The following is a 12,011-nucleotide window of genomic DNA, read 5'->3' as shown; positions in this document are numbered from 1 at the left end:
GACGGATAGGCCCCGGCAAAGACATCAAGCCAGGACCGTACGCTCCGAGAATCTTGGTCTTGTAGACGGAACCCATCGAGAAACGGTACAGGTTTGGAATGCACCGAATTAGAAAGCCACAACCAAATCCAAGTTCCCGCAAAGTCCTCCCGACTCATAGGTACTTCGCTTTACTACTAAGATTTCATTCAGATGAGTCTAAGATTCAGTACTAGGGCTACACCATTATCTTAGGTAGATCTAGGGTGAAGCTTCCTCTCGCATTCGCATTCAGGCATCAGATCAGGAATGGAATGGAATGGAATGGACTGACCCGTCATTAGAAAATGTGTCCCTCAGGTGATTGTTTTCAACCTATGTTTTTGAGGGGTGAGGTGAGGTTCGAGTTTGACGGGAAAAATAATCACTAACATAGGTTCAGGTTCCGATTCGACTTCAGTCCTGATCAAGAAAGAGCAGATGTCACGGGATATGGCTCTATAAATTCTGTACCTTAAAAAGTAATGATGATGATGATAGATTAGATTAGTACTGTAAGTACATACACAGGGCACAACGCAAGAACAAACACAGAAAACCAACAATATAACAAGAAAATGGAATACAATGAATTGATTAAGTGCCAGCACTGACTGACATGACAGCAATGAAAATCCCTATCTATCTACCTAACCTGATCGAACCTGACTTAATCTGACCTAACCTACATACTGTACATCAGACCAGACCAGACCAGACCAGAGAGCAATGTTATGTCCACTCATGTATGTCCAGTTGAATGCAACAAAGAGGAGCGATCTCGACGCAAAGCGTCGCAGCACAACGACAACGACAAACTCCCATGCGCTTTGAACTCGCCGCGCCCCCGCCTGTGGTATATAAGTAAAAAATTCACATGCAAAAGTTGTTTACATGGTAAAAAGCCAACCAACAAAAGTAACGAGTTTGACGGTATCAGCCGGATCCTTGCATTGCCAAGCTACATTCCCCTGTCCTCTCATACTCCCTGGGTGGAGGTAGAAAAAGGTGATGGTGCATCAATAATCACTCCGGTTAAACCTCTCTAACACCTCCGTCGGCACGGTCGGGATATACTTCCTGGCCCGCTCGCGGTTCGTCCCTCCCCAACCGGCTCCGTAGCTGATGAGCATATCCGTACTGGAGGGCAGCGAGAACGGCAGGGTCATGGCAGGATCGAGGAGGATGTTGTTGTTGCGGTCGCTGGTGATGTTGATGGTAGAGGAGATGGATGGGGACGGGGACGACGGGGCCTGGCTTGCGCGCTTCGGTGGTGGTGGAGACGATGGGACTGGTGGGATTGATCCCTGGGAAGGGGGGTAGTCTTTTGGAGGAACCGGGGGAGGACGTTCCTCTTCCTCTGGGGCTGTCTTTTCCTTGTCGCCCCTCGGCCCTTGTTGCAGTTTCCGCTCCTCCCGGAAGAGCAAGTCCGGGTCGCTCTGGAGATCGACGAGGAATTTCATCGCGTTCTTCGTGAGTCCCTTCTCCCCGACCTCCGGACGGTAGTTCTTTACGGCGTGGATGAGCTGTGCCGGCGTCAACTGCTGCAGCTGAAGTAGCGTCGTGACAAGCGATTCGAAATCTTCGCCCAGCGACGAAAAGCACTGCAGCCACTGCAGGAGCTGGATGACGGGCGCCAGGTGTCTTCTGGCAGACTCGGCGGTACTCTCCCCCGTACATGTGGTCGATCCGTTCTCGTAATGTTCCGGCTGCCGGTTGTTCGACCGCGCCCAGTCCTCCAGGGTCGACACGTTCATGCGGATCTGCATCGCCTTGGTGCGCGCGAGGTACTTCCGTGTTGTCATGATCCGGTTGAAGAGCTCTGCACCGAGCCAGTAGAAAAGCTGCGAGAGGATCTGCGTCGTGATGACCGAGTGGACGTCGTAGAGATCCAGAACGAAGAGGGTCGAGGAGAGTAGGGATGTGATGTTTCGGGGCGAGGTCTGGGCCCTTCGCTTTGGTGACGGCGGACGGAAACGCTTCTCAGCGGGCTCGGGAGGTTTGGCCTTCGATTTCGAGCGGAAGAGCTTCCATTCGTTCTGGAAGTGGACGTCTTCAAACCCGGGAATGGTCTCGTGGTCCAGCATCGCGGCGTCCAGCACCTTGTTCATCCGCCGCTCAGCGTCACGGATGATCAGGATGAAGATCTCATTGATCAGCTCCGCGAGATGTAGCTGGAACTCCACCGTGGATTCCACCAGTCCAGTGTCCTTCTTCAGATAGTGAAGCAGCAACGTGGCGTTGGATATCCAGAAAGCCAGGATCGTCATATCCCACTGATGGCGCTCGACGACATCGTTGATCTTATCCGTCGCCGACACCAGCAGTTTCGCTAGGAGCTCGGGACTGGCGTGGTAATGGGCGTAGCGTGCACTGAGGAAGAGTAGATTCGCGGGGACCGGCTTTTGAGACGGTGACCGCTGGGGCGTCATGTTCGTGATGATGATATCCAATATCCGTTCCAGCTCATTCTCCTGGAAGACAAACATCTGATCGTTCAAACACTTATCCCAGACAAACTCCTGCTGATCGTCTTCGAATTCGTCGGGTGACTGTATAGCAATCAGCGGTCGCGCTCTGAACGAGTCCCATCATCTCCATTGGCAATGGAACATACCTCAAACTTCTCATCAAGCCCCAAACTCGACAGATCAACTTCCAGGTTGATCGCACTTTCCTCCATCATCATCCGCCGCTTCATCTCATTCTCCGCCATCTCCTCCTCGAAGCGGCCGTGTCCGAACCCGGAGTCGTAGAAATCGTCGTCCATGGTCGTCGAGCCGAAGTGGTAGCCATTCTCATGCAGGTACCGCTCGATGTCGGTTCCGGGCTGCGCAAAGTCAAACGCGGTGCCGCCGGAGGAGGACTTGATGTCTGGAGAGGCACCGTGGTCGAGGAGGATCTTGGCGATGGTCTTGTGCCGGTTGGTCATCGCCCACATCAGGGCGCTCCACTGGTTGCGGTCCTGCTTGTCGACATAGGCGCCGGCGTCGAGGAGCGCAGACACGACCTCTTGATGTCCCTGTGTTCCAGTAACAGTGTCAGCCCTGCATTCCTCTGATAACCCAAATCCAAGCTACATCGCAATCCATTCGACAGGACGCGTAGACGAGTAATGTGATGGATAAGATAGGCCACCTACAAAACAGCTCGCGTAAATCAACGGCACTGTCCCCTCCTCGTCGGGCTGGTTCACATCCACATAGTTTCTCGCTTTACCCTCGACCAGCTTCTTTACGCGCTCCACATCCCCGTTGGACGCAGCCATATTCAGACTCTTCTGCAAAATATTCCTCTTCTCGCCATCGGACAGCTTCTCGTCCAGCGCGATGTCATCCTCGTCCGGCCCCACGGGGTCGACCTCCTCCCGATGGGCCGCCTGTGCAGCAAGCATCTCCATCAACCGGGCGTCGCTATCCTCGAGGCGTGCGGTCGTCGACGCGTCATCGTCATCGAGGTATTTACGGGTGTACTGACTTTGGAAGTCATGGTCGTTATCGTGAGAGTGGTCGTCGAGGGCGAGGTTGAAGGTCAAAGGTTTGGCGGCTACCGGGGTGGTGAGGAGTTGAGATTGGCCTGTAGAGTTCGCAATGACACATCGTTAGCACTGAAAGCCTACCAACCATATCAAGGCGATGCTGCAGAGAGGTTATAAAATGCCACACGATCAGGGGGAAACACGTGGGCGCCATGAGGAATGTCGATCCGCACCTTGCCATGCATCGTATATCTCGGTTTCCTGTTGGAACACGGGCACAGAGCGGCGGTCATCTAACGACTTGGGCAGATCGTCAGGAAGTTCTCTGGGCTGCTGCGCATTAAGCTCTGAGGCATCGTTGTCAAGCTCATGCGAACCCCCGCGGTGGGGGTCCGCAAGATCCATTGTGGTTTAGGTGGTCGTGGACGACTTGTCGCGTTGGAGTCGGTCAAAAACGGACATGTGAAAGTTGGCTCATTTGCAGCTCCATGCGGGGGTGAACCAGAAAGAAATCGGAGGGTCCGCCCGCTTTTCTCGTTGGTGGAAAGGTGTCCTTTCCAGTGGAAGCCCGCTGTGCATGCGATCAATGGTGATATGGAAGGTTGGCGATTTGGATGTTCCTGACGACTACGTATATCGACGCCGCCAGAGAATGCAGCTTTCGGGTCCCATGTCAATGACGCACTGCCCAGACACGTCAATCTATAGCGCCAAAACGCAACCACACCCACTTATTGCTCATACATGTTGCACCCATCTCCTATTAAATCCAAGGAGAAAACTATTCAAATCATAAATATTTCATTACACAACTGGAAAATGAATCCGACTAATTACCTGTCCAATTCCCTATCCTTTGCGGCACATATGGCACCGCACGATTTCCACGCAAGGCTGTCCATAATGACCAATGAAGATAACACCACCATACACAAGGAAATAGGAACAATAAGGAAAAGGTATCAAAGATAGGCACACTCACAGGGCGTACTATACAGCGACCGATAGTCGAAACAGAAAAGTCACAAGAGCCTCTCACACCAGACAGTATCCAAGACACTCCAATATCCAATAATCTACAGAAAAACGACCCAAGAACTTGCAGGAGGAAAATATGATATCAACCACCCAAAACGTAGATATTATATGTATAGAAAGCAGATTGCCACCGGCGTTTCAAATGCGTAAACATCAGTATTATTATATGTTCAACATGGAAAGTTCATAATAATCGCATCCGTGGTGGTTATTCCAGGCTCTTGCTCATTGCCTGGATGCTCTCGTCGGAGAGTGATGAAATCCACAGGCAGCGCTCTATCACGCCCGGCACAGCCTCAAATTGATACTTCGTACTCGCATCGATCAGCCGAAGCAGACTCTTGATGATCCTGGCGGAGGTGCGATAGCGCTCGAAGTTCACAAGCGGGTCCCCGTCACGCGAACCTGCAACCTGCGCAGGTTTCTGTGCGTTGTACGTGAGATCATGTATGTAGAGCCCTATTTAGACCTGATTAGTGCATGTTCGGATTCTCGTTCCAATCGAAGGAAAACCTACCGACAAAAGGTATGCAGCCCTCCTGCAAGTTCGCAGTCTCCATCTCCACACGCAGCTCATGGAAGTTGCGAACCGGCTGTATCAGTGACTCCATGTCCTTGAGAAGCCGTTTATCAGCTGGACTGACTAACGACCACGTCTGCCGAAGCCTGGTGCAATCGATCGAGGACAAAGCGATGGCGATTTGAAGCATGGTGGAATAATTACAGAGCCGTCTGGCGTGGGCTGCAACGTGGATGAATTTGGTGATCGTCCGGGCTCGCTCGTCGATGTCTTTGGTGAGAACGATTTCCGAAACTACCCATTTGACCATGAGATTGAACCGGCCGATAACCAAATCGATCCCCTTCCGATCTTCCTCAGAAAGGAACTGAACCCAGTTTAGAGATGACGATGGCGTATTGCTCCATCTCATGTCAACAAGATCCTTCCAGTCGATCTCACTGAGAGCGGCTTTCTCAACAAGGGTGAGCTGCTGAGCGAGTATCTGCGAATCGCAGGCGAGGACGAACGGAACATGGGCAGGGGTCTGTTGATCTGGGGCAGAAGGGTGTTGAGTGTTCTTCTCAGAGTCGACTAGGACATTGCTTGAGAGCTGCTGCATATCCAAGTTTCTGTCGATACCACGTCCCACATTCTTTTGCGTTGGAGACGGATCAGGGGTGAGTGGCTGCGCTTGGAACGGCAGTGAGGTGAGAGTGTGCATATAGGACATAGTGGAACGATGCTGCTGTATGGTCATCGGCGGTGAGGGAGGATGAGCGAGAGGGTGAGGCGGTATCTCGAGGGCTGATACCGACAGGCTCTGTGGGTCCGTCGACAGTGACCTCCTATGGTCCTCTTTGGCTTCCTCGGGATCAATAACGTCGACCGACAGCTCTGATGAGAGCTCCGAAATGTGGTCTTTGGTGGATTTAGTCTCAGGGAACGGAACGGTCAAGCCGCGAGGGATCCGTCTTAGACTTTCGGTTTCTTCGACGATATCTATCGACGGATGTGACGATTCCAGCTCAAGGGTTCCCCTGTTCGCGTTTTTGCTAAACAGGGGACGGGGCGCTGTGACATCAGACATAGCTGGACTAACGCTAGGCCTTTTCATCGACTCATCACTCAAGCCTCGTTCAAGGAGAGGGATAGAGTTGTACGAGTCCTCCGACTCCACAACCGACGCAGAATAAGGCCTAGACAGATGCGTCCGGCCTCCCATGGAGGAGCGTGAAATCTTTGAGTTCAGATCAGTTCTGCGTCTTTCGGTGGAGTGGCTCAGGTCGGCAGAGAAGTTCTGCTGCTCGAGTATATGTCGATTACGATGCAGCCACTTCTCTTGGTCATCGTATTGACGGCGACTTTCAACGCCAGAATACCGCTGCCCCCCTTTTTGCCTGGTAGGACTCCGAGCAGAGGTAGGCGACTTCACGTATTTCCCTTCAAGTTTGAGCAGCGTCGATTCCACACCACCGTCTTCATCATCAGGTATCTCAGCAAATTCAGCAATGGCAGCTTCAAGCGAAGGTCTCATATGCTGAGATGAGTGGGTCTGGATAAGGGAGAATCTTGGTGGTGGAGATGAGGGCCTGACGTCGGACGTCGAAGTACGATGCTTGCCTGCGTCGATAGACGAACCAGGGACTACATCTAAATTCGAAGTACCGGAATCGGAAGATCCGGGCCGGTGACCCGATTCCAGATCATGGATGTTTTCAACCTTTCGAAGGTCTCCGCCAGGGAGCCTCCGAAGCATACGGGCAAAAGGCTTTTCGGAAGCATCATGAGGGGCGTTCTCCCCAGAGACGGACACCTCTGTATCGCTGCGGTCGCCGGGATGAAATCTCGTCATCCCACTTTGGAAAGATGCGTATTTTCGAAGTCGACTGGAGATGGATACCGTCTTCCAGGTCAAGGATCTGCGATTCACCGAGAATGACCTTCTCGGATGATGTTCATCCGGCGGTTGCAAGTAGGTCGATTCTCGGTTCGTAGATCTCGAGCCGAACTCACGGTAATTATCCGGAAAAGTGGATTCAGTCACAGCTTGGCCGGATGAGTTCCATGCGCGATTCAAATCAATTGTCTTTGAGTCGCTGCTGAGATGCTGAGCTCCGGTCGGTTCATCGCTCGACGAAGCTGCAGGGACAGCCCCAGACATTGCAGGGAAGCCAAGACCAGTGTCGTCGACGATGACAATTGATTTGCTACCCATAGTAACCTGACTGGATAATCTTTCTAGGTCAGGCTCTGCCGCCTGTAATTGGCCAGGTTTGGATGATTCTGTGTGATCTTGCGCAGGAGCTTTACCCTCAGTGGCGTGGATTGGTCTCTCCGTTCCATGACCGAGGGCATCGAGATACCTCTTCTTTGCATCTTCACAGAGAATATCAATTCGCAGAGCGTTCCTTGGCACTGCGCTCATCTTCCTGTCTCTGTACGTTTCGGACCCAAACGCAACGTTCAAAGGCAGGGTAGACGTTCTGCCCCGCAATGACGGGATAGAATTACTCCTTCCGGTTTGTGTAGTGGTTGTAGTAGTCTGTGTACCATGTCTGCTATGTAGAACCCGTCGGATTGAACCGATAATCGTCCGTACGCCCGGGCTAGAAGGAGTATGTCTGGTATCTCCATCTAACGAGCTGCGATGATCAAGACCCGGCATCTCGTGCGGCAATGGACTTGGCGAAGGTGGGCCTATCATTGCGACATAAGGTTCTGCCGGTGGAAACAGGTTACCTCGTATAAGGCTCCCGAAATACGGCACTGTTTGGATCAAAGGCTGTCCTTGAGAATCCAAGTCTGCCAGCGCCAAGAGAGCCCTATCTTCACGCATATCACGCACAGAGTCGGAGAAACTCCCACTGCGTTTGTGCATGTGTGTATGAAATGGGCGATGCCGGCTGGTTGCAGACGCTGGGGAGCGAATATCTGGACAGGTCTGAGAGAGTTTTACAGGGACAATAGGTATCGGATGTGAAGCGCTACCACTATTGTGGGGTGAAGAGCGACTCTTGGGAGACATTGACGGCAATGAACACGACACTGCTTGTAGACTCAACTCGCTTGGTGGCGAAGTAGGGATGCTTTGAGGCGTTGCAGAAGAGACCTGTCGGTTATGATGGACTGGCCGCTCTTCTCGAGCTGTATTCGGCGCTTGCAGGCCATCAGGCTGGTAGTTTGGAAGCTCAGCGTCAAGGACAGTGTCGAAGTACAATGTGCCAATCTCGCTGATCCTGGTTTTATTGATATCTCTGCTCCCAGCAACACCTCCTGGGACAATAGGGTTTTCTGGACTGTTGTCTGAAGGGTCCGGAAAATCCCAGTAGAGTGAGCACCGGCCATTCCAACACCGTTTGAGATCAATAAGAATCTTCAAGTCACTGGTACCACCACTCTCTCGAGCCTTTACATCATCATACAGTGAGTTTATCTTCTCGCAGAACTGCACCCGAAGATCGCGATTCAAGACAAAGTCATCGACGAAGTAGTTCAGGATCCAGTGCCTCAATGCGGCAAAGGTGCGAATCCGGATAATTCTCCCATCTTCCTGCAATCGATTGATGGCCCATTGAAGCCGTGCCAGCAGGAGGGAAAGGAGATTGCTCGCGGAGAGATAGGAACGGAAAGTCAGAAAGAAATCCGAGACAAGCTCATAGTCCATAAATGAATCCGAAGAAATCTCTGCGACAATCCGTGCTGGTGTGGCAGCACTGATATCCTTCGTCCCAGAAATATATTTAACCACCGACGGGTCATCCAGATTCAACATCAGGATATCAAAGATAGACGGTTCGATGGGTTCTTTCAGCTTGTAGAACACTGATTTCTGTGTGACGGAGGAGTTCCTGCTCAAGCCTGCTGGTGCGGCCCCAGAGAACATGGAGACTGCAAACGAAAGGTGCCGTCCTTGTTGCGCTAGCTCCTCCACACTGACACCCGGATCATCTGCGGAGACGTGTTCAGAATCAGTTTTTGGTGGAGTCGATGAGAGGAAGTTGTCTGAGACATCGGTTCTGGTGTATACAGAGCTACGCAAGACCGCTGTTCCTTCGGCGTTGAACTGCGGCTCACCCAGTCGATAGTGCGGTATTGGCACCTCGAGAGTCGGGACACGTTTCTCATCTGGTTTTTGATCGTCATCGAACCTGTCAATGACGATTCTAAGCTCGCCGTGTTTAGAAGATGGCTGGTGCTCAGCTATAGTTGAAAAGGAGTGCGCCTTCTTGTGGTGGCTTTCTGCGTCCGACGATTCAGGGCCATCAAATTCACTTTCTCCGTCGTTCTCTTCACAGATACGCCTTGGACGTAATTCCGAAAGCTGCGAGCTGGACCAGATGCTGTGCCTAGCAACGCTGCCCGCACCTCCTCGAGAATGTGGTCGCAAATGGGTGCTAGTCGCTGGTGCAATGGGGGAATGTGAAACCGGAGTAGAATGTGTTACCCTCACCATCGGTCTGGCCAGTGCGTCAGCTTGCAGAACCCAAAACCTCAGTTGCATATATTTCATCCCAGGAAAAACAACGTACCTCAGATACATTCTCCCATTGTTTCCAACGTTGCCAACGGTGAAATTTTTTGCCTCTCTGCCGCCTGTGAATGCCTCTGGCGCAGCCTCCTGAGCATTGGACCGCTTCAAGGAGCGCTGCCGCAAAACATCACTGCTATTCCTACCACGCAGCAAAGAATTCGCCCTGTCCTTCGCAGTCCTGCGTCCCACACTCCTTTTCGCAGCAACTCCCTGTGCAACCGTGTGCGCACGTCGAAGTGTTGACTGCTTGGATTGGCCGACATCGTCGACAGAGAAGTTTAACCTGCTTCCGTGTCCGCCTTCTATCGACACATGGCCTTTATTTTTATTGGACCTTAGAGAGACCATCGGGATATCGAGAGGGGATGTTGGAGGCCCCATCCTTAACAGTCGGGAACTATCGAGTCGTGGGGCGCAGCAGAATAAGTCTCAACGGTGTACCAGAAATCTCAATGCGTCAAATCCTGGGACAAGAAGAAATGCCTTTTACACGCAGTCCAACAGATTAAATGCTGGAGGGAGCCACGCGCAGCCAAAGCTGGGATGGGAACGAGTTCGTGTGACACGGCATATCCGGAGTAATCAAGCCTGCGGTTCAATTCGATATATGGAGAGCGGTCTGCGTTGCGAAAGGGCGGTACAATGTGAACCCGCGTTAGACGATGCCAGTCATGAATCTGAAGCCGCTCGGGGGATGAAACAGTCTCGCGTGACGGAAGATGCAATGGAGATCCCGCAGGCGTCGAGCGTAAAAGAGAGATGGATAAGGAGAAAAGAGCGGCTGGGGATTGGAGAAGGAGGGCGGATATGCAAGGCCCAGGTCGGCAGAGGCTGCAGAGCTGCAGGAGCTGCAGGACAGGAAGGAGAGGACAACAATGAAGATGAAGATAGGATAGGATAGGATGCACAAGCGGATGGAGTCACAACGGGGCTGGGGAGAGAGAGCGGGACCTTTACTCCGGACGCCGCGAGAGTCGGGACTCGCGTTGGGCTGGGGTTGCGAGGTGGAGCGCCTTAGCGAGCTGCATCTGCATGCATCGTTGGCCCTAACGCCTTGGCCGGTCGTACAGAGCACCACGCGTGTCTGTATCTCCAGCACAATAATCGCCATCTCACTGGTCTTCATATACGTCGTACGTCCCCCCGTCCTGCATCCCCTGTAGCACAAAGCAGACCCGAAAGTCTGAGCAAAAAGGAGCACCGCAGGCCTGTCGTCCGGCGTCTCGGAGCTCGGAGCACCCAGGTCCTAAGGCTTAAGGCTGCTAATCCAGACTACTCCCTACTAACGCACCAGCTTAAAATCGCCCAGCTATTCCTTGCACGGTGTGAGCCGCAGCACGTTAGTGACACCCCACTCTTCGCAGCCCTGGGAATGTTGGCGTCGCTGATCCCAAGTTAGCTAGCAGTCTGGTCCCTTAAAGCTCCGAGCTCCTTTGGGAAGGTGAAATAATAATCCTTGCCTCGCTCAACAGCTCAGTAAATAATCTCCGCCCCATCTCCGCGGGTTAAAAGCATTCTATTATCGACCAATTACCTGTGCCACATATACAAAAACAAGGCTCCCAATCCCAAATATCTATGACTCCAGCATCAAAAGGTAACGACAGTGTTGCATCCCATGCCTCGTTTCGCAGAAAATCCAACCAATCGATAGATTGGAGATGCAATGTTGACGGCGGGAACCGTTCGGAGGTAAAACTGGGAGCTAGGCCCCATGGATCCAGTTTGGACACCTAAAAAGGATCTGGATAGCTCTGGCCGTTATTTTCTTTTTTAGATCGGGGGCTCCACAGCCACAGCGCGGGAAAAAAAAAGGAGGCAGCAGACGCCAGACGCCAGACGCAGCAGGGTCTAGACACGCGAGCTCACTTAAGCAGAAAACATAACAAGTCCAACAAGGGGTGATCTACTAAAAAAAAATCAAATTCCTTGATTTGTCAATTGTCACAGGTGACAGCATTCATGATCCCTGATCGATTAGATAGACAGGGAAAAACATGTCCGATTCTCCCTATCTATTTCAGCGCGGAAAAAAACATCTATCTTATGACGTAACTGTCAATCCCTTCTCGGGCTTTTAACTTCTCGACGTTGATCTTTTTTTTCTTTTTCTCCGTACCTCGCCGTCCAGTGCGGGTCGCATCGAGAAAAATAAATGATCAAAAGAGATCCACCACTTCCACATCGAGACAAAGGGGAGGAAAAGGATCCCGTGCCTTGGCCCTTGGAACCCACATCAGCCTAACTAACGACCAACGGTAGAAAGCTTAACTGCTCGCGACCCTCAGATTCGGGACCCTGGAATGCGCAGGATCGGATCATCGATCATAGTCTAATCATTAATTATCCACAATAACCACTCCGTAAACGAGAAAACTATCGTGATTCTAACTTTAGTGACAGCTTGTCAATTTTCTTCTTCCCAGGCCCCGAGCAAAATCCGG

General features: G+C 52.0%; 2 protein-coding genes across 2 annotated transcripts; both read right to left on the bottom strand.

Moving 5' to 3' along the window:
- Window positions 1-1,037: 1,037 nt before the first annotated feature.
- Window positions 1,038-3,901, bottom strand: VTN00DRAFT_8296 (uncharacterized protein; the record flags this gene model as incomplete). The annotated part of the gene is made up of 4 exons (XM_069435134.1): window positions 1,038-2,570; window positions 2,636-3,040; window positions 3,161-3,594; window positions 3,730-3,901. The coding sequence occupies 4 exons, from the start codon at window positions 3,899-3,901 to the stop codon at window positions 1,038-1,040; spliced, it is 2,544 nt and encodes an 847-aa protein (XP_069286562.1).
- An 841-nt stretch (window positions 3,902-4,742) lies between these two features.
- Window positions 4,743-9,948, bottom strand: VTN00DRAFT_8295 (uncharacterized protein; the record flags this gene model as incomplete). Its single annotated transcript, XM_069435133.1, has 3 exons — window positions 4,743-4,993; window positions 5,052-9,493; window positions 9,566-9,948. 3 exons carry the CDS (start codon window positions 9,946-9,948, stop codon window positions 4,743-4,745), a joined length of 5,076 nt encoding a protein of 1,691 aa, XP_069286561.1.
- Between the last annotated feature and the right edge of the window lie 2,063 nt (window positions 9,949-12,011).

The sequence above is a fragment of the Thermoascus crustaceus genome (genome assembly GCF_041956765.1).
Source record: "Thermoascus crustaceus strain CBS 181.67 unplaced genomic scaffold VTN00scaffold_5, whole genome shotgun sequence".
In the NCBI taxonomy this organism is placed as follows: domain Eukaryota; kingdom Fungi; phylum Ascomycota; class Eurotiomycetes; order Eurotiales; family Thermoascaceae; genus Thermoascus; species Thermoascus crustaceus.
Note: the sequence above shows the minus strand (reverse complement) of the source record. Positions and strands in the feature narration are given on the sequence as shown.